General features: G+C 27.9%; 1 protein-coding gene across 3 annotated transcripts in view; it reads left to right on the top strand.

The window, feature by feature from the left end:
• The window catches only part of LOC135923172 (EH domain-binding protein 1-like), a 44,443-nt gene that overhangs the window by 11,479 nt on the left and 5,603 nt on the right, over positions 1-27,361 (top strand). For 2 of the 3 annotated variants that reach the window (XM_065457772.1, XM_065457773.1), the window contains exons 3-19: positions 353-410; positions 730-882; positions 1,301-1,506; positions 2,456-2,793; positions 3,148-3,279; positions 3,500-3,706; positions 3,976-4,258; positions 9,494-9,706; positions 10,732-10,780; positions 13,001-13,142; positions 13,815-14,072; positions 15,871-16,097; positions 16,208-16,838; positions 17,161-17,262; positions 17,413-17,766; positions 18,064-18,157; positions 21,026-21,099. In XM_065457772.1, the coding sequence (XP_065313844.1) occupies positions 353-410; positions 730-882; positions 1,301-1,506; positions 2,456-2,793; positions 3,148-3,279; positions 3,500-3,706; positions 3,976-4,258; positions 9,494-9,706; positions 10,732-10,780; positions 13,001-13,142; positions 13,815-14,072; positions 15,871-16,097; positions 16,208-16,838; positions 17,161-17,262; positions 17,413-17,766; positions 18,064-18,157; positions 21,026-21,099 (3,521 nt within the window). The remainder of the gene's footprint in view (positions 1-352; positions 411-729; positions 883-1,300; positions 1,507-2,455; positions 2,794-3,147; positions 3,280-3,499; positions 3,707-3,975; positions 4,259-9,493; positions 9,707-10,731; positions 10,781-13,000; positions 13,143-13,814; positions 14,073-15,870; positions 16,098-16,207; positions 16,839-17,160; positions 17,263-17,412; positions 17,767-18,063; positions 18,158-21,025; positions 21,100-27,361) is intronic. The other variant, XM_065457774.1, reaches the window with a different exon arrangement.

The following is a 27,361-nucleotide window of genomic DNA, read 5'->3' on the forward strand; positions in this document are numbered from 1 at the left end:
TACGAGTACTTTAGAACTCTTGGGTTTAAATAACATTGAGAATTGTTAATAAATTGGGATAAGTTATTTGATGTGGTAGATGACGTTTATAAATTAAAAACGCGCAGCGCTTTATATTATTTATTTTATTTTATGCGCATTATTTAACAGAGTTGTTAAAAGATACTTTTTAAATGGATCTAGATACAGATATATCGTCTAAAATAATATCTAGATATGGATATTTTAATTGAAAATCTATCTAGATACAGATACAGAGACTATATTTATATATCTAGATACAGGATCTAGATACGTATCTAGATCCTTTAACAACTCTGTTATTTAATAATTTTTTCTTTAAAAAAACTAGGATACCTAATAGCGTTTGTATTATATGGTGCCGACGGAACCGGAAAACATCTACACAAGTAAATTTTTATATTTCTATTTTTTTGTAATGCATCCTATTCTAAATATATTGTTCTGTTGAGTGTAAAATAAAAATAAATTATCTCAATATTATTTTAAATATGATCTCCAATAATTATAGTTGTTAATATAATACCTTATGATTTTAATTGCTAATCAATTTAAATATTCGTGTTCATTTGTGTTTATCTTTCTTTTGAATAAGGTTTTTTTTGGAACTGAATTTAAGTTTAAATTTTGCCTTTATTTATTTTCGCATAAAATATTTGGAGCTATAAAAAAAAGAAAATTCTAATCTCTTATATTATTTATGCCTAGTGGAGAAAATGGGAACCAACTATAGATAATTCCTTTAAGGGCGTATTGACCTGGCCTATACCCGAAACCACTGAAATCGAAGTGACTCTCTACAGAGATCCCAAGGATCCTCAAATCTTTGAGGACAAAGAATGGACCATATTTATCGAAGATGTACTAAATGCAACTTAACACTTGTTTTCTCACCTCTTAGCTTGCCTATTATATGATTCTCCTAACTCCGCCTTTGCTAGAAATTAAGTTAGGGTCAGGATCTTATCTTAACGAGTCCACTCCTTCTCTTTTACATTTGGAATTAAAATTCATCTTATAATATAAATATAATATTATATTGGAACAATAACTATGGGGGAGGAACGAAAGCGAGATTATTTTAGAGAATTTAGTAAGCCCTAGATAAGAGTTAGCAAAACCACTGTTGGTTTCATGATTTTGTTTGGATATATATAATTCCAATGCAATTATGATGATAATATTAAAAATCAGAAGCTATATAATATACTATATAACATTAATTTTTTTTCTTTTGCATCTGTAATTTTTTTTATTTTGATAATGTTATTTTTCCCAGCGAAACATCAAGGACATCCATAATAAAAGGCAGCAGATTACTGCTTCAACCGATATAAGGCTCAACAATTATGTGGGTGCTTGTTGCGGCTTAGAACCCAAGGTCAGCCAAGTCAAACTGAATCTCAGACCCAACGGTAAAAGGGTCAGAGAAGCCATCTTAAGTTTTACCGTGTCCTGCAATTTTTTAAAGGAAGGAAAAGCCACGTAAGTGTTTAAGTTTATATTCTACATTAAATTTTTTTTTAGTGTGATATGTTTTGGTATATTCTGCAAACCTTTATCTTTTCTTAAACCCCTATTGAGTTTTTTAGGGGGAATAATTATAAAAATTTTGGTAAGGAAAAGGGTCTTTTATATTGACGAGTTTAGTATTATGGCAGAGAAAGCTGTTATAAAATTAGCAAGTTTTTAGATCTTGCCTAGCTTCTCCATAATCTTAGCACAGGATACTGAAATTAACACGTCTATTTTTAGAGCCGGTCCAATATACCTGGAGTTCTATGCCATAGTCTTGGTTTTTCTTGGTTCAACATTATTTGTCAACGTGCCTGGTGGCAGGCACCACTTAATGTTTTAATGAGCTTGAGAAGAACATTTAAATGATTGATTTAAAAAAAATCATTGATCCATATATGTTATAAATAATATCATTATTGTTTTAAAATTTTATTTGGGTATTGTAAGCAGCGATAGCGTTTCGTAGACAATATAAAATCGTTATTATAAAAGGATAAGAATAGTTAAAATGTTAAAATAAGGTAATATAACATTATGTTCTTTTACAGACAATATTCAGCTCTTGTTGAAACCTATGATTTGAAAAAAAATATTTTACATTAAAGCATCATTTTTTCTAGTCATTATCGTAAATAGAGGAGTCAGTATTTTACGGCCCTAGGAATGATAAGGCATTATGCTTACAAATGAAGAGGCAATGTTTCATATCTCCCTTCCCTCATAGAATTCATAAACTTAATAAATTGTTAACCAAGACATCATCAGACAGCGATCCTTTAATGGCATTTGATCACCAAATCATTTAAAAACCCATGGCTGCGGCCAGCCCATGAGGTGAAAATGAGTAATTCTCAGCGAAATCGAATTTAAATTGATTTACTTTAAAAAAAATGTTTCTATAAACATAAACATAAAGTGATGAAGATATGCGAAGCCTGGCTTCCATGATCAGCTTTAGCCCAGAGGACGAGTATGAACACGACAAATTCAGTAACAATAGCCTTGACTCGAACTCCAACTTCGGAGCCAAGGTCAATCAACTGCACAGGGATTGGGCAAAGACCTGTGGCCAAAGTTCTGATAAGACTTTTCAAAACGATCATCATCGTTTAACGGGAGAAAATGGGAAAAATCTAAAAGACGTTAGTATGAATGGAGATAGCAGTGCAAATCAAAGTCCCGAAGATGCTCAGCTTGAAAAGTGGTTCGTGGTAAAAGGAGCGATTGAAGGGGATGAGAATAGCAATAACCAAGGTTTGTTACCTTCATTGTAAATTAAATTTTTTAATATTTTTTTTGGTTACAAATATAATATTTAAGTTGCTCCATAAATGTTCAATTACGGAGATTGTGACAAAAATAGTCTCTCAAGTTATAATTTAATAGAATAACCAATTAAGAATATCTTGTGATATCGTTTGGGCATTAAAAACAATCCCCATTGCCTACAATATTCTTCAAGTTTATGAGAGAATTATGTAATTAGTTTACTTTTAGATAATTCTTCACGATAGATTATCCATATCCCTTCTAATACAAATCTTTATTAAACAACTATTTCTTTTCATGAGCGCTTATTTATTATATTTTAAAATTCAATTAATGAAGTTAACGATACATCTCAACTAGACCTTAATAAACTAAACATTCCCACCAACAATTCGACCAAACAATTAAAAGGGGAAGGTTTAAGCGAAAATAAACTTCACAAAAAGATGAGCTTTTTTGATTTGGAACAAGGTAAATCTTCTAAAATTTTTTTCTTATCAATTTCCATTATTAATATTTTCCACGTTTTGCGAAGTTTTTGATTTGAGCTTAATCACTACAACCTTGTTAAACTATTCATAAAAGGGATTTTAAGGGTTAAAAATAAAGCACGATTCTGAATAAAAAGCAGATAAAGCATTCTATATCGATGTAATATATATATATTTTTTTATTAATAACAAATATTTAGTTTCCAACTTGTTCATCAAATGCACTCCAGCCGGCAATCAATTCACGCCTAATACTACGCCCTCTCATATAAATAAAATTGTCGAAAATGAAAAATGGGATGATAGTAAAAAAAGAAATCCGCCCTTAAAAAATAATCATCTAACGAGCACACCCTTGGCGAAAGCTGATAAAAACAATTTTGCCATATACGATTCGCCTTTCAAAAGTATATATCTTTTATCATGTTTTTTGTAAAAGGTTTTTATAATTTATAAATTATGAAATTGCAACGATCTTTATAGCACATAGTTGCGAATCAAGGTCGATGATATGGGGTTTAAATGATAATCTAACATAATTGAATAAACAAAACTAAAAGACAAAGTTGCGCCTGTTGTTATTTTAAAAAATATTTTATCCAGTTCTATAAAAAATACACTAACAATAAACCCATATTTTACATATATTTTAATAAAACTTCACCATATTAACAAGACTTAAAAAACAATCGTTATTATGGCTCCCTACGCATCAAAAACGGTCAATTTATCAACAATAACCTAGTTGCCTTGGGGAATGACAATTACAAAGAAAAACATTATGAAACCAATTTTAGCAACAAATTGAATACTCTAACCTCCATCGGTCTTCCAACAACTACGGGTTCTTTGATGAGACGTCTGAGCTCAAGTTTTAGGAGACCTAAGCTAAAACACCTAAATTTGAATGCCACAACTACTCCCGATATTCACGCTGACTACAAAAATAAGTTACTAATGTATTAATTTTGTTTACATTTTTTTATAGTATATGTTTGTGCATCATTATGTTATAAAAGCAAAAAGAATGCATTTATTGCAATGTTTAAGATAATAATCATAATTATCTCTCTTCCATCATTAGAAATCAATCAAGGATGATTGGGATAAATTGCAGCGCTATTATATTATTAATATAATGTTTGTGATCCAAACAAAATTTTGAAAGTAATCTACCGTCATTAATGTGTTAAAATTTTTTACATTTTTGCTATTTATTATATCAAAAATAGTAACTAAACGCATTCTAAAATGATATAAAAAAATAATTTGCATTTGTACGATCCGATCCACAAATTTTTTACTGATTCGATCCTTTTCCGATATTGCTATAAAACCGATCCGATAATTTTTATATACCATCTATCTTTGAACCAATGTCATAAAAAAATCAATATTTTCTAAAAAAAACTAAATAATTTTTACGAATGATATGTATTTTTCTTATTACCTAAAAATTTAGAATCTCATTTAAAATATGGTCAATGTTTATAGCTGAATGTAGTGTTGCTAAGGGCAATGATGTATAGCTTTGAACTTTATTTTTTATGTGTTTTATTAAAATATATGATTGTGTTTTAATTATCTTTATATACAAAAAAAATTGATGTTTTCGAGTAGCATGTGTGGTCTAGTCGGTTCAGTGCGTATATCACAATCCTATAGTTCTGGGTTCGAATCCAGCAAGGACCATTTTTTTTGGCTAATGCCAACTTAGATGTTCCGTCCTTGTGGCGATGATATATATATAGAATATTCTGCTAATATATATTATTAGGTCTTATTGCATTTTAATGAAATTTGGTTTAGTAAATGGCTATATGCCAACCATCATTATATATCACTACTCTGTTGCTAAACGGCTCGATTTAACTGATTTTTAAAAACAGCTAAATTAAGAGCCAAGGTTATATTACCTTAGCCTCCAAATTTTACCAATAGATATCTAAACCTTTCTGTCGTCTATGGGTAAAATCTCCAAACTTTTGTAATTTTATTTTGGCTTACATCTTGAGTTAGCCATTTTCAAAAATCGGCTAAATCAAATCGTTTAACAACACTAGCTGAATGTGACTCGTTAGATATGTTTAACCCCCTTTTTTTATTGCAGATATATATAACAAAAAATAATACCAAGTTTATAGCCACATTATCATAAAATAATTTGATTTTCTTAAAACATATGAATTGAATTGGTTCCTTTTAGTGCTGTGTCGGTATTAGATATTGGATCGGGGCTTTAGCGTCTTTGGATTGAGCCAATACCTTTAAAGAAACACGATCCATCTTTTTATTAGTTTTTTTGTTATTTTATGATTGTACATGTATATAATTTTACATTATTTTAATAGATTTTATATTTATTTTTAGAAAAATGGAAGGGTTTTAAATCTTTTTTTTTAAAAAAAATAATATCTCACCCATTTTATTATTTATAAGAAATTTTTTTTTAGAGATATGACCCCTGAGTTATGGAAATTTCTTATAAAAGATAAAGAGAATTTTCAAGGGATATAGATAATCCAGATCGTATAATTTTATTGTCAGAAAATCTTGAGGCTCTCATTTTTATAAATAAAAAATATTTTAATTTTATATGCTAAATATAACCATTTTGATATTCATACCAAACATACATATATATACTGTTCAAAATAAAATGCATACATTATTTATATATTTTTTTTGATGTTATAATATAATTTTTTTTTTAAATTTTAGTTCTAATTATAGAAATATTTAAATTAAATACATAATGCATTTTTGCACATAAAATATGAATTTTAGTTATTACATTTGGCTTAAGGGTAGAAGATGGTTAAAAAATTAATATAATATCGGACAGGTATCGAATCGGTTTAAACTAATATCGGATTGGATTGGTGAAAAATATGTGGATCAGCACAGCCCTAGTTCCTTTTATTAATATATTATTAAGGAATTATATGTAAAATAATATTATATATATAAAAATATAGGGTCGGATGTTATTTTTAAAAAATATCGGTTCGATCCGATATTTAAATCGACACAGCCCTAATTTTTATAAATATAATGATAATATCAGAGTTCCAGATGATTATAAAATAGAATTGCGTTGATAAATACTGATATTGAAACGTAAAACAAAAAAGAAAGGAATATGCTTAAAAGAAACAATATTATGTGTTTAAGATATATTACTATCAATCTTCTTTTCCGTTTAATGGTGATTTCCTGGTTTACACAGGTTAGCCAGTTTCCCCTCTGATTTTTCTTTTCCATTTTTGACGGTCCGGAGCATCAATATTTGTAAGATTCATTTTTCTCATATCCGCCGCTATTATCTTTATCCACGTCATCTTGGGCCTTCCTCTAGGTTTTGATCTTACTACTTCCATCAAGATGCATCTCTTTACCCAGTCATCTTTTATCTTACATTTTACATGCTCAAACTATCTTAGTCTATTTCTTCGTATTACAACCCCAATCACTTCTATTCCCATTCTTGCTCGCATGCTAGTTTTTCTCTCTCTCAGAGATACTTCACATATTCATCTAATCATCCTCATCTCTGTTCTTTCCAATTGCAGCTTCCATTGCCCATGTTTCGCCACCAGAAACTAAACAACTCCTCACACAGCTTACATAAACTTTCCCCTTTAACTTCAGAGAGACGTTTTTATTTGTTGAAATAGATGACATCTCCTTCTTCCATACTTGTCTGACCTTTGCAACAACAACAGAATCTACACCACCGTCTGCTTTTAGCATATTACCCAAATAGAGAAATTTTTCACTTTTCCAGGGTTAACCAATTGCCAATATACAAACCACCATTTTCTACATTATCAGTATTATGTACACCTTTTATGCACGTTCTACAAATAAAGGTCATTCTTGCTAACATCAGACTTCCTTTTTTCTCGCTACATCTTTTATGCACCCATTTCTGACACTGATGCATTGGATTGAATTTCTAGCAATTCCTTTCCCGCATACACCACAAAGCCAGTTGTCGGATTCCTTTGTCTTCAGATTATTCCCACCAATCATTACCTTTGTCTTTACTGCCTTCATTTTCAGGCCCTTTGCTTCCATAGCCATCTTCCATCTACTAATTTTATCCCTCAATTCTTCCTCACTGTTTGCCATTAATACAAGGTCATCTGCATATAATACCTCCAAGGGAAGTCCTTTACGCATCTCTCTAGCCACCATATCCACTACTAAGATAGATAATAATGGACTTAGCATGGACTCTTGATGAATTCCTTTTCCCAAAATGTATCCTTCTTTTCTTCACTTCTTCCAACCTGATGATATGCCGAAATAATATTGCATAGCTTTTTACCAAAAATCATCTTGATAATCATTATTTGATTATCTAGTCTTCTTACTTCTTATATTGTCCACTCATTTCTCTGTAATAAAAATGTCAACCTTCATCATTACTTCCTTGCCAGAAAAATTTATACTTTTTACTTGTCCTGCCAATCAATCTTGCGCCTTTAACTTTCCACCTAGTCTCTTACATGCAATACACATCTATACGCCTTCTATGTAGTGTATTGACCACTTATCCCGCTCTTCCCACCATGCTCCTAACATTCCATGTCGCAACTCTTACTCTATCTCCCGTAAACGGGTTTCTCCACTTATTATAAGGTCGTTTATGGCCTACATATGTTTCATTTTCACTAATCATGGTTCCACCAGGTTTCCCATCCTTCTTTTGTCGTAGGCGGATGAGGAGGCCCAGCGGGGTACTTTGGGCTATACCCCGTCCATGTTTTGTTGTGATCATTAGGAATTTTGGTGCAGGGTTTATACAATCGGATGCCCTTCTTGACATCAACCCCTAAAGGTGGTTTTTACATCCCGTCGAAGACGGTTATCCTTTCAAGATCCAGACTTTAGTGAACCTCTTAGACCTCCATTAGCCGCCAAAAGACGTTGTCACTCTCCCACCGCGATGAGGTTGAAGGTAGGATTTCGATAGAGCAATATATCGCTATTAATACTTTCAGAATACAAAATACAGCCCACATCACCCCATAGGACTTCTTTTAATTTTTTTTTATTAAGAACGATATTACAATGGTTATATAAAAGCATTTAAGAATCCTGGTCCAAATATCACGACATTTAGGAGAAAAATAAATAGAAGGAAACAAAACTAGATCAGCATCACTCCGATTTCATATAAATCTTGAATAGATTTTTCTGATAAGATCACACGTTTCTTATTATTCCCCATCATTCTGAATAAAATAAATGTCATTGATTTATCTTAATATTAGTCAACATGAAAATTTATTGCATAAAGAAAATGCTGGCCAAGGCCCAAATTTTTTTAATTCAAGCATTAAAAAAATCTATTAGGTCATTTCCAAACAAGACTTCTTTCATTTTTCAAAATGGAAAAATCAGAGTTTATATTCTTCCCCACTCGGTTAATTAAGCTAGATTTATTATTTATTTTCTAGCTTAAAAACATTTGTTTAGAATGGCTTTAAAAGTATAATAAAACTTTTTAAAATAAGCCAAAGAAATGGTTAACAAACTAAGTCAAAATTTTGCGTATGATACATTTTTTTCTTAATGATATTATGTATGCAATCAATATTCAATTCAATATTATGAGCTTAGATGAGCTATGCGAACATATGGTAATATGTTAAAATATATTCATTGTGTATTGAATATTGACCTCGAAAAGAACAAGGAAAATTTGAGTTATGAGGAAATTTGATAGAAAGAAATATAATGCAAGCAATATTTATGATAGGAAGGGATTGGACAAGAGAAATTGTTTGAAATAAAATATTGAAAGAGATACAACTGACAATGAAAAAAATATATACCCATTTACTAAGTATGTATCACTTTTTAAATATCCGATTTATTTTTTAAAAAATATCAGTTATTAGCCCATACTCATAAATTGGCCCAACCGATATATAAAAATGAATTGAATCATATTTTAAATAAATAAAATACGATAATCATTCTTTTTAAATCGCAATAATCCATTTGCTTAAAACGTACATTTATTTTATTGGTATATCTCCGGCTTATTCACATCCGACATTTTCACCATAATATTATAAAAATTCAGCTGATATCGACATAATAGAATCAGATATGATTGGTCTCTAAAACGTTGTAATCAATGTACCTCTAACTTTTACCTTATAACATTATAAAAATAGACCTAAAATAGATCCCACTCCACGACTAATTCCTAAAAACGGCGTGGACGTTCAAAATTTGTTAAAGTCGCCAGCTGTGGATTTGTTCGAATGGTGCGACGATATCTGCAGAACTCACGGTTTAGAGGTCTCTAACGAAAATAATTTTATAGACCGATTTAGAGATGGAAGGATATTTTGTGTCGTCATCGAACATTACCAACCCGGTTCAATGTAAGCGAATATAATCACGTTTTGTAAACTCTTCGTTATTTTTAAGTGCCATGAATTTCTCTAAATTAAGAAAAAAGGAGAAAGGACGGAAGGAAGAAAGAAAGGAAAAAGAGAGAAAGAAAAAAAGCGAGAAGAAAAGAAAGAAAAAGTATTTTTAAAAGCCGGTGTGTATTTTTTAAATGAATAGATCTCTAAACCATTGGTCTGCAATGCCCGGCCCATGGCTTGGGTCGGGTAGCGTCTGAATTTTTTTTGGGACGGACTGAGCAAATTAATTAATGGGCCGGGGAAAAGGTAGTGATACCCAATCCGCTTAATATAGATTAGAGAATATGAAAAAATTATTCCAAAAACTAATTTTGTTAAAATAGTTTTTTTTACTGGTTTATAATTTTAATGATGACAAATGATTATTAGGGTTTTTTATATATTTAATCTCAAAACAAGTTCAAATTATTATTGGCAGAAATAGGAGATATTTTATAATGTATTGGACTTTTTGATGAATTCTGATATTTTATAGAAGTGATAATCCATAGAGTATGTTTTTTATTTAACCACTTCCCAATAAATATCATAAACAGTTTTTTTATTTTGGTGTTCAACTACATATAGTTGGAGTTAGGCTTTATATTTAAAAAAACGTACGAATTCGGGCTGGCCAACCTTGGTAAAAGGATGAAACTGGGTCAGGTCGAACTTTAGTGAGATTGGAAACGGGCCGGGCCTGAGAATTTTATCATTTAAAGACCACTGATTTAGACTTTGAAATAAATATTGCAATATTTTGTAGACTTCATTTAACTTCGTGTATATTGTTGATTTAGACGTGAGCATAACACAGCAGGAAATTTTTTTATACCAAAAAAATCGAGTTAAATATATAGAATAATTCTTTTTTAAGAAATTGGCTCTGAAAAGATTGATGCAAAATTTTTTTAAAAAAAATTAAATATTTAGTATTAAAGAATTTTTTTATTTTAATAGAATTAAATTTTTTATATATTATTAATACATAATTATAGAGATTTAGCATCCTTGCCACCTAACGACATTGAAGGCAATAATAGAAAAGTAAACTTATTGAAATATAAAATATTTTTTGAACATAATATTAATATATATATCAAATACCTCCCGGGTCGAGTCGTATTTTAATTTTTTTAAATATATCCGGGTCTGGTCTAAAAAAAGTTTTTTATTAATATCCGGGCCTGACCGGGTCTAAATTTTTTTCAAAAAAATCCGGGTCAGACCTATAAAACCGATTTTTAAATAAAACCCAGGTCGACCCAAAAATTTTTTTAAACTCGCAGAGAGGTACCATTTGCACCACCGGCCCAGATTTTTTAAAAATATATTACATTTATTTTTTACAATTAATAGCGATTTAAAATATTCTGTTTTAAAATATACATCTTGGTCTGGTATTTTTTATAAAAGAAATTTTAAGCCGGCCAGAATATTTAAAAAAAATTATTTTAGGCCCAACCCAGGTATTTAAGAAAATTAAAACCCGGATCGGGCTTGGGGCCGAGCCCGGCCTGCAGGTTTCTGATATATATATATATTTACTTATATTGACTTTTGTAAATTTAAAGCTTCTATATTTTTAGAGAGTTCATTGTATTCTTATATAAAAAATTATTTTAATGGCAAAACACGTTAATAAAAAAATTTATCCTGAAGTTTCGATAACATTTTTATAAAAATATAAAATTATAAGAAATAAAAAGATAAGAAGTGTTATAATTAACTTGGAAAATGTATATATATATAAAAATGACGTTAGGTATAGGATAGTGTTAAAAACCTTGATTTAACCGATTTTTACAAAACGGCTAAATTAAGATTTTAGTCAAATATTACCGAAGCATCGATATTTTACAAAAAGAGGGCCAAACATTTCTTACGTGTTTTGACCTAATCTTTATGGTTCGGTAATATTTGGATGGCTATAATTCTTTTTTAACCGTTTTATTTTAAAACTCTTAAATCTAGGTTTTTAGAAAAACCATTAAGGTACAATAAGCTTTTCTGTTTGATAGGAAAATTATTTCCATCTTATATGTTATGATTCGGAAAATTATTTATAATAAGCTCTAGGGTAGATGCTATGACGCCTTGAATATTTTGGTTTACAGATTTAAACATATAAATTTTGGGGAGGTTCTAAAATTTTTTAACACTATTCTCTAAAAAATAATATTGAGCAATATACAATTAAAGTATTTTCAAGATTCTCTGTCAAATTATATCTAAATTAGGCGAGGTTTTTCGCGGTGGTTTTAGGTTCACTTATTGTAGGCCTTTGGCTTTATTATATTTTTATAAAAATAATTTGGATTTCTACTTATTTTTTTTATAAAAATTTTGAATCATAGTTCGTTATTTTAAAAATTGTTTTTTAACTTTTACTAATTTTTCTATCAAATTCTTTCTAGGAGCAATCTTTTATTAGCTTAAGATGATATTTACGAGAACAGGCATATTTGCGATGGAGAGGGAATTCCCTTCCCCTCTTGGTTACGCACTTCTATATGATAACTTGTAGCTAACACCGGCAAATAGCAGTATTCAAAAATATATATGAAAAATTTACTGATATTTGTCAGTCAAAATTGATTACTAATTATCTTTAAAATGGTTAAAATTTCAAAAGGTTCAACCTGGTTCACCGGCATTTTTAGAGATTCAGGTTCGAATTTTTCAACGGTTTAGGTTCGGTATTATAATAACGGTAAATACCGGTTTAACTTTCAGGTTCGGTTTGAATCCCAGTTTTTAATTAATTTGTTCCATCATTTAATTTTAGAATATCTTTCTTTTTTAAATTTCTAGATTTTCATTGCAATTTTATAGATTTCCTTGACAAAGACCTAAAATGTTATCGAAGCGTCATAATAAGTATTAAAATAAAATATTTTTTTAAAAAAATATATCAACTTTATTGCGCTTCTTGGTTAATTTTGGTTTGAATATCCTTGACAAATTATTTAAATCTAGTGAAACTTACAGTTAATTTTTCTTCCTTTTTTTTAAATTACAGAATTACTAAAATATAAAATTTAAAAAAATATATATATTAATTTTGCTGCTGAGTTTTATGTTGTCTAATTTTGGTTTGGAATATCCTTGACAAATGCAATATCTATTTATCAATCGAAAGAAACGTATAGTTAAATTTTAACATTACTAAATCCTTTTTTTAAAAATTATAATTACTTAAAAATATGAAATTTTTTAAAAAAATATCAGTATATCAATTTTTTTTAAATATTATTTATTGAAAAGGCATTTAAAATAGCTTCCGATTTGGGAATACCTCCTTTGATTGAACCTCAGGAGATGTTGCAAAATGATAAAATTGATAAATTAGCCATCGTCACATATTTGTATCAATTGAAAACATTTTTCGAAAGGAGGAATAGAAATGGTAAAAATATAACCTAAAATCACTTATATATATTTTCCGCATATTTTAATGTAAACCGTTATATAAAAATTTATAATAATTTTTTTAATATAAGGGGGGGGGGTGCTAAGGATAAAGTTTTGATCTTAATTCAAAATCCACCATTAGTCGAGTTAGAACCTTATAATAATCGAGAGACGTTATATTTCAACATAAGTGAATTATTTACTAAAGACGGACAGAACATATAAAACTATATTACATATTTAATTTTATTAAGGTTATGATCAGTTTATTTCTTAAATTATTTAGGGTTCCTTATTAAAAATATTACAAAATGTGGTCCAACTTATATTAATTGTGAGATTTTTTGGAGTTTAGAAACTACAAAAAGAAACATTTGCTTTGATGGAAATTATTAATAAATACAAATTGAATGACTTTTTAATGAAAGCTGATGGGTGAGCTGTTGTGAGGGGGATTTTTAGTGACCTTCGTTTCCACTAATTCAAACTAGGTATCTCTGTGCCTATGGGGTTAGTATTTGTCAGATATGTGCCAGGGAATTATTTTGACTAACAAATCCTTACGGATTTTGAAAAATTTTGGGCATTATTTAATGATTTGCTATATTAAATATGGTTACTAATACTAACACTATATTATGCCTCTTTTTTAAATAATTTGTCTCAGTTGCTCAAGTCAAAGCTTCTATAGCTACATCTGCTTCCCTCCAGCCTAGCCTAATTTCCTCGCCTCACAAAGACGTGGCTAAAGAAAACAATCGAATCCATACATTTTCCCAGGATGTCGAAACAAGTGAAAAATCCAGCCCTACCGTCGAGGAAATCCTCGATGAAACTCAAAAATATTTGACACTCAATAAAATCGATACAAATAATGTTCCAACATCTTTCACAACTTCCAAAAATGATCTTAATCCTTTTGCAAGTAATTTTTTAAAATTCAAACTTATTTTTGCACATATGATATGAATTGTGCGTTAATTTAAAAATAAATTACTTCTCCGACATGACTGGGCTGATCTGTACCCCCAGGCAAATACATTTAAATTAAATGTCGGCGGGGCCTCGATTTAAAATTTTTCCATTGGCCTGACTTTGTTTAGAAGAATTATTGTGATCGGAAATATAAAATAATTTTTATACAAACTTTACACGCCTTAGAAAGTAAGCATCATAGTTTGATGTTCAAAAAATTTTTAATTTCATCTAGAAAGATTTTTTTATTCACGAAAATTACAAAAGATTTACTTATAAAAGATTTTGGCATTTTTAGGTAAACCAAAAAACAGATTTCTGCTCAAAAATATTTTAAAGATTTTTGTCAATATCTAAGTGTATTTTTAGATCCGAAATACTAAACTTTTGAAAATGTTAAACAAACATTCAGGTAAATTTATATATTAGGCAGAGTGTATAATCGAACCTATATAATTTAATATTTTTTAAAACCAGGGCTGAACCTTTATTTAAAAATTTAAGAGGAGCTGACCGAACCTTTAAATGGTTTAAATAGGTTTTTATTTTATAAATATTAAACAATGTAAATTTAAAAATATTTTAGTTATCTTATTTCTTTAGATTATCACTAGGCATTATTTTTTTAACACTATTATGTAATATGTTATATAATCTACTATATATTATTTACTATTAATTTATAAATAAAAGAAGAAGTATAACATTTATAGAAAAAGAAACTTACAAGGTAATTTATATTCTTATATTCTTCTCTTTAAATAATATACACGATTGAAATAAAAAATGATAATTTGTTAATTTTTTGTATAAAATTAAGCAAGATTCTAAAAATCATGCATTCTGTCCATGTTTAAATCTTGATCCTCAACATCTTATACAACTGGCGCGTAATTGAATTGATGAATGCATTGATATTCATCCGATTACTAGTCAAAATAATTATCCCGACCCTGAAGACAATTTTTAATCCTTATTGCAAATGAAAGAATAACAAAAGTAGTGGTTAATAAATACCAATAAAGGATTAATAATAAAATCGATATTGTTGCATATCAGGAAGAAGAATATTAGAGCAACCCTAACATATCTGTTTGCATCAATACCTATGTATGTCCCCACGACAAAGGTTTTGGTTGAAATATATTCATCAACACAGAGTACAAAATTGAACAAAGATATATTAGATGATATTTTAATTATGCGCATGATGTATAAATTAAAATTGATAATAAAATTCAAGTTAACTTAAACTGTATTTTATTCCAATCATAAATCGAGATTCAATTATTTATAGAGCTATATATGGGTATACTGTATAATAATGATTATTCAATCTTTATGAACCTTCGATAAAGGTTTCTAAACCTGAGCTTCTAGAATTTAATTTCTTAACTTGAACCTTATCTAAACCTTTATAATTTTTCTTCCGTTGAACCCGAACTGAACCGACTACCCTTTTTACATATTATATCTAGCCATAGTCATTTTTTTTATATTGTATTTCGGGTCTACGCTGTCAATCAATTTTTATCATAGCGTGGGCCTGAACGGACAGAACTACAGAATTTAGGCCTATGCAAATACTAACTTATAAACTTTTTTTAAAAAAAAACACGAGAAAGTCGAGACCCTGACTTCTTAATAATATTTAATTTGGTCAAATATTTTCATTACAGTAACCTATCAGTATACATTTAGCACCTTATCTTTTAAGTTAATTTATTTATTATCTTCTTTTCACCAAGGAAATGATGATCGAAAGGCGCACACAAAGTTCAAAATTGAAACCCAGCAGCCAACGAATAGCAATAAAAGTTTTCCGGTTTTCCGGGATTTACCTAAGCCAATCAAAGCATCTAGGGACGATATCAATACTAGCCAAAAAAAATACCCTAGTCCATCAACTTTTGCCAGGGGCAAACCGGCTTACGCCAGTGTTAGGGTTGGTACTGGGTACGAGGGATATAAAGAAGTAACCTAGTACAAAGAATATTGTTTGGATTAATTCAAATCTAAATTATGCATATTATAATATTTGAATTCCTATCCCCCTCCCTACATTTTCTAATTAATTACCCTTAGAAAGTTCCTTCCAACTTTACCACCATATTTACCGACCGCGAGATAGAACTCAAAAATAGAGCCACCACTTTAGTCAAAGAAGCTCGCCAAAAAGCTAAGCTTAAACAGTTGAGAGCGCTAACATTCGATAACCTAAGAACAGAAAGTTTTGATAAAAATTTGATTATTGGCAATGTGGTTACTAGCGAACTCAGAAAAAAAATTGACGACAAAAATACGGATAAACTTGAACCCAGTCTTCGCGAGATTCCGTTTGATTCGAATAATTTCAACAGGGGTCAATATTTAAAATCTCCGGCTAATAATTCCAAAAATCAATCCTTCCGACTCAAAATAAAGCCCGACTTTGATTTCCAATTTGCCGACACTTACGTTGAATTGACGCCTCAACAATTCGTAACTACTCCCATAAACCTAAAATCGGACGCGTTTTTGTCTACCAAACCCGGAGATACCAATGGTAATGGTGATGAAAAAGAAAATAGGTTCTTCACAATTATTGATGATAATAATGGCGTCGAAAAATTGGATAGCGGCGCATTAGATGGATCCAAAAAAACTTCCTCCGACATGCCCACATTTTCTTCCACTGTGTCACATATGGAGAAAGAAGAAGAGAAGATTGAAGAAAGTAAATTATTATTATTTAAAAAAAAGGATAAGTTTTGATTTACTTAATCTTGAAAGGTTACTTGGGACAGAAAATCTTAAGATTAATCTTAACCTTTGCCAAATTACAGACTAATTCTAATCATATCCTAACCCATTTTAGAAAAAACTGTTTGGGTTTCTTCCGACCGTAATCTAGGCATGTTTAGGAAGAGCTTCTTGTAGATTTTAATTGACCTAAGCACTCATAAATCAAAAAATTTATTTATACTATAACGCTGAAATTTGGTAGCTATCATGTGCATAAATTCAAAATAAAATTTTGATATTAATTAAATATGTAGATCAGTCATCTCTAATCGATTTAAAAGCCACTAACACGATAACTCATAATCACGTGCGCAAGGGAAACGAAGTTTACGAGGGAAAACATATTAATATAACAGGTTTTTAAAAAGAATTAATCCTTTTCTTTATAAATGGATTTACAAATAAAACAGTTTTTAATTATCCTAGAATGATATCCTGATTAAACATTTGTTTGTACATAGTAATATTTCATTTACATTATATTAATTTCACAAAATACAACCTAGAAACCCCCGAACCATACTCTCCCAAAAAACTCATCGCAAAACCTCCCGCCACTTCATCCATACCTTCCTTCTCAAATAATGGTGATATAATGATTAGGATCAATAAATTGTTAGAACAAGATCAAATCGATGATATCGAGGATGCAAAAACCTCCTTAGCTAAAGATATCGACAGCAAGCAACCAAAAGCTCACATTGATGTCATCGGGAATGGATCTGGTTACATGGGCGGAAATGACAAAAGGAGCCTGTACTTTGAAAAAGAATTCGAGAAGTTGAATCAGATGCAAAAGGATTTGGACGAGAAAGCTTATGCGCTCGAGAAGGAGATAAGGAATTCCATTGCCAACAAAGGTTTGCTTTTAATAAAACCTTCTTACTATATAATGAACATATTTTTGATACGGTCAAAACCCCATGGATGGTCACACTAAAAATATTATTAAATATTAACTATCTTATCTTGTAAAACTTTGCATTTTATTTAATATATATGCTTTCTCAATTAAAACGGTTTTTTATTTAGAAATTAAAAAAAACGTATTTTACATTTTATTTTATATGCACTATCAATTTGTGCTTGAAATATTAACATTACCTTTTAAATTCTGATTTAAAAAAAAGATATTATTTCATGTTTGCCTTACATAGAAACTCATAAAGAAAGTATCTTGCTGAAAGAGTGGTTTGAAATTGTGGAAACCAAAAACTCGCTGAATTGTCAACAGAACCAACTTACTATCTAGTAATACCAATATCTGTTTATATATATATTATTATTAAATAAAATGTTTAACAAAAAATTTTATAGGATACTTTTTTGTTGTTTTTTTGCCGTAAGGATTTCTTGAATCATAGTTTATTCTTTTACTAATATAGTGAATTGTTATTTCTTTTTATAACTGCAAATTCTTTTTTTTAAAGCTCGGCCTGAATAATTTAATAATAAAAAATAATAAATGCATTTTAGTTTATATATTTTTCAAAGTTAGCTTTATTTTATTATAGGATTTGATTTAAATCAAATAAATCCTGAATTAATATTTAAAAAATTGAATTTTAAAATGTTAAAAATCATGATTTTTGGACCCTAGTCTTCATTTGAAGCCTGCGGTAAAAAGTTCATTTTAACAATTTTAATTGTATTTAACCCATGTCTTGAATGGAAAACATTTCAAGCGCGCTCAAGTTATGTTTGATTTTAATAAAATCTAATAACCAAAAAGTTAATAGATAATCATCTTGGTCATTCTAATATTTGGATTTAATTTTTCTAAAAAAATAATTGACATTTCTTTATGGAAATTTTTAAAAACTATCAAGTTACATTTCTTAATTTCAGCTTAGATTTTTTAAAAATAAGAAATAAACATCTTTTTTTTGCATTGTTTAAATATCTTATTGCTAATCATCTTCTTCACGGTATCATTTTTAATATATCCTAGCATTTAATCCTCTCACACGATTATAACGGAAAAAATTCAAATTATCTCCTTTTTTAAATAACATTTTAAGCTAAGTTATTGATAATTTTGATTCATTATCCAACTAGTTTATAAAAAAAAATATTTCCACTCATTCGTATGTCTGACTCGAAATGTATATATAAATATAAATATCACACATCATCTTTGTTTAAATATTTTAATCCTTCCATAACTTTTTCAATAATCTTCTTTAGTATTATTTAGTATTGTTTAGTATAGTTTGTGTAGTTAATATAATAGGTGTCATATCAAATACGTGAAGCTTTTTTTTAAAAGTAAAATATCTTGTTATTCATAATATGATATAATTAAATTAATAAGTTATTAATACTTTGAAATATTCAATTTAGATTGGTTAATTAAATTGACGTTTTAATACATTTATTATTTTAAAAAAAATGTACACCCCATTGATAACCTACCTCAATATCCCTTCAATAATTAATACAAAAACACATTGTATCAGACCACATTGTTTTAATTTATTCTTTTTTTCAAATAATTATTTTTTTTACCTAACTGTCTGTCAGAAACAATATTTATTTTATCAATTTTTTAAGATATCTAATTAACTAATTTAATAAAAATTATTAATCATATCATAATTAGGATTATTATTCAGTTATTTTGTTATATAAAAATATGCAAGAATTTTTTTTAATCCTTTCCACCCAAGTAATAAACGGATTTAGTGACGCATCAAAAATTTATATAATAACTAAATGAAATTTTCTTTTAAAAAATTATTTAAGGCCATTTATGAATTAAATTTTTTTTTATTAAATAGATAATTGGGGTTTAGAAAAAAAATTGTCCTCTTTTTCCATATCTATCTCATTTACAAATCGGTATTTTTGAATGATTTAAAATTGATTTATTTCGTAAGTTTTTATGTATTTTTTTTAAATTAAGAAACCCAAATAAAAATTTTCTTAAATCACTTTTACCATTTTGATGAGGAGAGGAGATTTATATCTACTTTCCTTTTAATCGCATGCTCTGTTCTGTTTTAAAATCCCAACTTTACATAATGAATTGAGCAATATGCTAAGACATTATTATAACACCAGAAGTGTTATGGTTTGCGTAATAAGAACTCCAAAATTTATAGAATAACTTAGGGTTGTAAAATAACGTCGAAGGAATTAGCGCTATTGGTAGTGTGGTTAAATGGCTCTATTTTTAAAAACGATTAACCCAATATTTTAGCCAAAAAATATTATGCAAGCCTCGGGATTTAGTTAATAGATGTCCAATCTGCCATCTATTAGCAAAATCTCCACTATTTCATAATATTTTTGGCTAAAATCTTGAGTCGTTTTAAAAATCGAGTCGTACAACATTACTAGCTTAACTGTTATTTTTTAAAATGTGTAATGCATTGCTTTCTCAAAATTAATTGTTATTGCAGCACCATTATATTTTTTTAAAATATGAATATATCGGTTCTATTGCAAAACTAATTTTATTTCTATAATCACTGATAAATTGTGTAATAAATACCTTATTCAAAATTGCCTATTATATCTAATGCAAATCTTATAGAAATAACATTTGATAATTTATACTTATTTTATGACTCGTGTTTTTTTGTAAATTATAACCTGTTGTTAATATATATATTATATTTTTTTAAAAAGAGTTTTAAATTCATTAATCCAGATATTGTAACCAAAAAAACGGAAGTGATTAAATAAGAATTATGGCATAAATTAATAGGCCATGAATTTTTAACACCTTTTATATATGAACCAAATTTTATTAAAATTTAACTTTTTATTTTTTTTTCTCCCCGAATTTATTATTCATTATGGTGATTTTTGATCACATTGACATATAATTTTTATTCAAATCTAATTATAAATAAGAGGCTTCTAAAGGTTGGTGCACTAAATGAATGGAGTTCTCCAAATTTCTCTTCCTTACTTTTAAATTGTTTTATAGTTTCCTAATCATAGGTTATCCATCAAAACTTTATTTTTTTTTATATAATGAAATATATAGCGTTGCTGATCTCATTTAATTGCTTCGATTTATTACCCCTTCTATATAAAATGATATAATATTACCAAAAATTGTCTAATTTGATATAAACCTTTATTTATTATAATTATATTATTGTTAAGTGAACAGGAAAAGAATCTGGAAAAGAAATACGAGATGTTGAAAAGGGAGCTACAAAGGATAATGGAGATTCCAGGTTTTGTAAAATTAAAATAAAAAATTAGTTACTTTAGAAATGTATAAATACCAATCTTTTTAAAAAAATCAATTCGATACAATCGATACCCCTGATAAGTATTTTTTTTAAATAATCAATTATTTAAGCACAGGGCTGGCTCAAGATAAAAAAAAACGGCACATTACTTAGTTTTTTTTAAAATAATTTAGGAAATTATTTGTGTGACTAATAAAATCAATTAATAAAAAAAATAAGCACTTAAACAAGGAGACTTCTCATTTTTTTAAAATACATATTATCTTATAGAGGAACGCAAAACAAATCAAAAAAATTTAAAAATATTGTGTTTCTTATCGGGTTTAACGGATAATTGGTAGAGTTAAATCTTTGTTTTTATTCCATATTTTATTATTTATGAGTATTGGGTAGGGGGAGGGGTTTAAATGTTGATATTTTGCTCGTTCTAGTATTTCTGTCTGTTTTTAGAAAGTTAATTCTATGTTAAGCAATGATGAATAATCAACTCGATCATCAATTTAAATATTCCTTGTTTTTATCTTTTTTTCCCATGAAAGCAAAAACTTGGCCTACCAATTTTTTTTAATACAGATACATATAGGTCTTAATGACATGTGCTTAAAATTTTATTAAAAAATCGGAGAAACTCATTATTTTATACAATAAATTTAAACTTTAGAATGGTTTTAAACGGACCGCCACATTAAAATATTTTTTAAATAGAATGCACACCTAATTATTTTGATATTAGAAACCATTATTTTGTAATCAGTAGTTTTTAGTAAATATTTGATTGAATGACAATCGTTAAGCATAAACATGGTTACTGACCATCTCAATATAATAGGGATGTTAAAATTCGAACCATACTTTAATTATGTATACTTGTATATAAAATTTTACCCAAATTCCAAGGGGGAAGTCAAATCGTGATCGATTTGACATAGAATGACCCTGTAATTACTTTATGAAACACATTATATAAATAGTTTCAATATTTTTATACATCTGTTTGTTCAACAGCTTGCCAAATTTATTTAAAAATAAATGAACGGACCTACAATATTAATTAACGGGATCAGCTGATCGTCAATGGCGTCCTTAGATCCGTAATTTAAACTTGTTAATCTATCAATACTCTTGCGGGTCTATAGGGCCTCAAGTGTGTTAAAATTTACTTGGAAATGATATTTATTATGATTAAATCTTCACTAGCTTCATTAAATATATTTTGTAATATATCTCCAAATTTTTACTAATTTGGTTCAATAGTTTTTAAAATATAAGCCATTTGTAACTTTGGATCAAGCAACTCACAAGAGTGTTTACGTAAGTTTTTTCTAAGTTTAATTTATATAGGAGAAAAATATTTATTTTGAAGAATAAACATTTACTTTATTAAATGTTTTTATGTTAATAGCAACTAATATTTTTATATTTAATGTTAATCAGAGACCTGTACTTTTTACGGTCCAGCCCGGACTTTTTTTAAATATATTTTTTTAATTTTTATAGCTAATAATGGAGATTTATAATATTTTGTTTTAAAATTTCATATCCGGCCCGGGTATATTAAAATTAAAATGCGGCCCGGCTCTTGTACCTTGGCCGAACCTGCAGGTCTCTGATGTTAATATTAAGAGTTAATTTTTTTTTAAAGTTTGCCATAAGTTATAATTATTTTCAACATTTTTTATTTAGCATGAAAAGAATAAAATAAAGAAATGTTTTATTAAGATTTGATTTGTGTAGAAATTGAGAGTTATCAATTTGAAAATGGGGTCTGTCAGACCCTATCATAGTGTTTGCATAATTTTTTCACTAGATTACTAAATATGTGAAAGAGTCCATTTTTATAGTATTGTTGAGCTCCCTATTGCCTCCCTCTAGAAGTAGAACTATTGAAGAGAGGTGTCTTACACACCCCCAAAATTACGATTTTCCTAGCTGATCATTTTATAATTTGAGAACTTTAAATCATATTATTTCTTTCACTAGGAAATTAAAATTAATTCATCCCCACGTCTTTTTAATTTCTTTAAAAAAATAATCTCATATTTGCAACCAAGGAAATCAAATTCATAATTACCAATTAATTTAAATAAATTATTTACTATGTAATTAGTATTATTAATATATATTTTTAAATCGATATAATTTATCTGTCACGACTCGCGAAGATGAGGTATTATTTGCATATATAAATACACAAAATCATACAACTTATAGGGAAAGTTATTTATATTATCAATTAACAAATTATGAATCTATAATTGACTAGTCAAATGTCTCGCTATTATAAAAATAAATAAACAGGTAAATTTTGACAATTTTTTTTTGTGATATCTTCTCCCTTACTATCTATCCATCAAATTTCTTCACTTTAATAATTAAATTTAAAATTGTTTTCACTATTAATTAATTATATTATATTATTTTTTTCATGTTGAAAAACATTAGCTAATATTTGTTCAAGATATGATGCTCGCTAGACATTTTAAATCAATATTTATCAACATAATATATTTTTTTTAAATACTTAAGTCTCTTTATAATTCACCCTCCCCCCTCCTGAAAACTGAGAACTATCGTAAATTGTAATTTTTATTTAATGTTTGGAAAAAGTTGTCACCTTGGCTCTAACTCCAGTTGACAACAATAATTATTTAAGTGGTCATTTGTGATAATATCAATAGACTTTCCGCGAATCGGTTGCAAAAACTTTAATTCGGTCCATACCAGATCATTGACCTTCTCTGCATATTACATGACATAAAGGAGGGAGATGGGATATATTGGAAAAGAAATTTCGTCGAGAATACAAGTTGAGGTAAATGTGTAGAATGGGAGCTAACTACACATAATTGAAAAGATATAATTTAAGAAGACCTACGATGTCTAAAACTAAACAGCTGATTGGGTGGCAAAAGAAAAGTGCCGAAGACAGTATGAACAAGGGTTCAGAAATAAATCAAACCATTAATTTGAATGATTATTAGATGGAAAATTTGTCCTTATTCATTTTATCTTAATTTTTTTAAAAGGATGTCTAACACTCGGTCAGGTATGGCTTGTTTTATTCAACTATTATTTAAATAATCAACCTTTTTAAGAAAGATGTTATATTTTTAGAAATCTAAAAAGTCTCCTTATAGCCGTATTTGATGTAGGGAATTATTTGAATTGCCAAAGGTTATAAAAAAATATAAACTTCATAAGAAAGCTAAGAAAAAAAGATGGTAGTAGCCAGGAGTTTCTTACGGGGGGAGGGGCAACTGCTTACCTAGGGAGGCCAATATTTTTTTGAAATAAGATAAATAGTTAGGCATCAGAATTGTTAACCCTACTTTTAAAAGTAGCTTTGGCTACTTTTTATAAAAAAAATTTAGAAATAAATTCGTTTTATTTTTTACTTATAATGTAATTGTATAAATAATACATAAAAATCAACATTTAAATATAATTAGTTATTAATTATAAAAAATTTTATGTAAAAAGACTAAAATTAATGTAATGTCATAAAAATAACTATTTATGGTAATATATATTTTTTATTTATAAATCCTTCATCCCCAAGTCTAAAGCGACGATTAAAAAGTATAAGTTTCGCCTTACTAAATAATCTCTTAACACTAGCACTTGAGGGCAAGGCAGTACTTAATTTTATATACATATTTATAATATAAGGAAAATTATCAAAAATACTCATTTGTGCTTCTAGGATTTTCTATTATATTAGTAACTTTTATCAATGAAAGTTGTTATTGTGATTCTAACTAGAGCATCTTTGTCTGCTATTCTTAATCATTAGTGTCTGGCGACAAAAAATTGTTGTACCAGGGGATAGATCAAAATAAAAATACTATTAGAATTTAAATATGCAATTGCCTTTAGGTTATTAGAGGTTATAGCTACCAGATTTATTCGAGGATGTATTTTTTTTATATTTTAAACAAATTTGTAGCCACCTTTTGTTTTTACGTTAATTTGAAAATATTTTTCAAATTTTGGAAATGGGAAATTTGTATTATTGTTATCAAGAACATTTTCTTCCAGAGTACTTTCCATTTCACTAATATTATGATAATCTGACTCACTTATATCGATTTCGATATTCATTTGCGATGACATTTTAAATAATTTACACCAAATGGTTTAGGTTTACAATACAAATTGAAAATATAAATTTCAATTAAATAATAAATCATAAAAATTACAATTAATTATGATATTATATATAAATTTTCATGCTTATAGTTACATTCATTATATTTTTTTGCTAATTATATACTTTCATAAATAATTAGAAAAAAAGTAGGGCGCTATTAGCTATCGCTACCAAAAAAGATAGCGCGCTACTTTAAAAACTCTGTTAGGCTCTCATAGAAATTTTTCTCTATTTTTATTAAAAATTTGTAAATATAAATATGAATACAAAATAATACTATAATATGAATATATACAAAAATACTATTATTACCACGATTATTTTTAAATTTTAACATAAATGAATTAAATGCTAAAATTTATGTATTTTTTTTTTCATATGCCATTAAAATGCTAAATTTTGTATACGTCGATCTTTCATCGATTCTCTAATGCTCGAACTCTTTTTAGTGTAGAAAACGAGGCCTCACATTAAGCCGTTGATATCCTAATGATGATGGCTGTTGACTTGCATTACAATTCTTTAAATACAAGATGATAATTTTTTTATACATAATATTTACGATATTTTTAAAATTAAGTGTTTCTTTAACTTCTGTAGTTAATAATAATTTTGCTATTTCATTTTATGATGCAACGTCTCCACATTTAAATTAAAAGATTCTAATTCGGTCCTTTTTATCTGATATAAAATAATCAGGGTTAATGGGGGTGGGGGCACTGTATTAAAACATGATAGAAGATTATAATATAATAATTCTTTTTTAAGAATTCCAATTGGAGTCCTTTTTACAATCAAATTTCAATTTGTAAATAATATTTTTATAGGCTCTATTGATTAATTTGTATAAATTAAAAAATATTTTTCAAAAATTTTGTTGTATTTTTATTTAGATTTAATTGTGAATTAAAATTTGATAACTAATAATTTTTTTTTAAATTTGGAAGGGGCCACTTTGGGGGGGGGGGTGGTGGTATAACCGATATTTGTTTGATGTCATTTTAATTCGCCTTCCGTACCCTTTGGTGATTTAAAGTTGAAAAGAAATTATTTTACGATTGATTTTCTTCTTTCATACTTATTTTATGTAAAAAATGTATTGTATATTTATGACACTTTTATTTTTTCAAAATCCCCCCCCCCCCCTTCCCCGCAACCTCTCCTTCCCCACCCGTCCATCCATAACAAACAATGCTTAACTCTTTTTTAATAACCAAAGATCAGAAAGTATTTTATATAGTTTTTCTTATTTTTTTGATATTTATAATAAATAAAAAAATATGAAACGTGCTTTTTGAAATCCAAAAAAAAACACAAATAACGACAATGATAGTTTATTAGATTTCATACGCATATTTTTTTTTTATAAATAAAATAATATAGTAAGTTTATACACTTTATAATATTAATAAAAGTTTTCGTAATTTTGATTTCTTTTCAAATATATTCTTTCTTAAATGAAGATTTTTTTTGTGTTTGATTCGATTCTGTAACATAATCTTTTTTAAAAAAATATTATAATTAAATCCTTCTCCTTTTAAATCGAATTTATTTTTTTATGTTTTTTTTAAAAAAAATACATATATTAATATATTTAAATATGAAATTGGGAAAATTATACTTTTTTTGTAGTAATAACTATACTAATAGTTTTTAATAACTTAGATCATATATCAAAAGGAACATTTTTTTATTATTTCTGCATTGTTAATTATTAAATTATCGGGTTTTTTTTATTTTTTCTTTCTTTTGTTTAGCAAAGATTATTTTTATTTTATTCGATGAGGCGCGTTGACATTTTTTTTTGTTAAGGGGTTACATTATATCTTTTTAAAATGTTTGTCCAGCACAATCATATAAATTTTGATTATGACAATTTTTTCATGTTACGAAGAATTTATTACCGTATTATTTTTAGTATTCTTTTGATTTTATTGAAAAGAAAAAAAATACTTTTTTTTTTGAAATTACATTTAATAAGGCATAGCTATTAGCCGTTCTCTTACCAGGGCTCGAATACCAAATATCCTGGAGCCTACAAATTTATCATTAAATGATGGCTTAAGACCAGATGGCTTAACTTCCTTGCCTTGG

This window comes from Gordionus sp. m RMFG-2023, chromosome 2 (assembly GCF_954871325.1).
Source record: "Gordionus sp. m RMFG-2023 chromosome 2, tfGorSpeb1-WG-v2, whole genome shotgun sequence".
Lineage (NCBI taxonomy): Eukaryota > Metazoa > Nematomorpha > Gordioida > Chordodea > Parachordodidae > Gordionus > Gordionus sp. m RMFG-2023.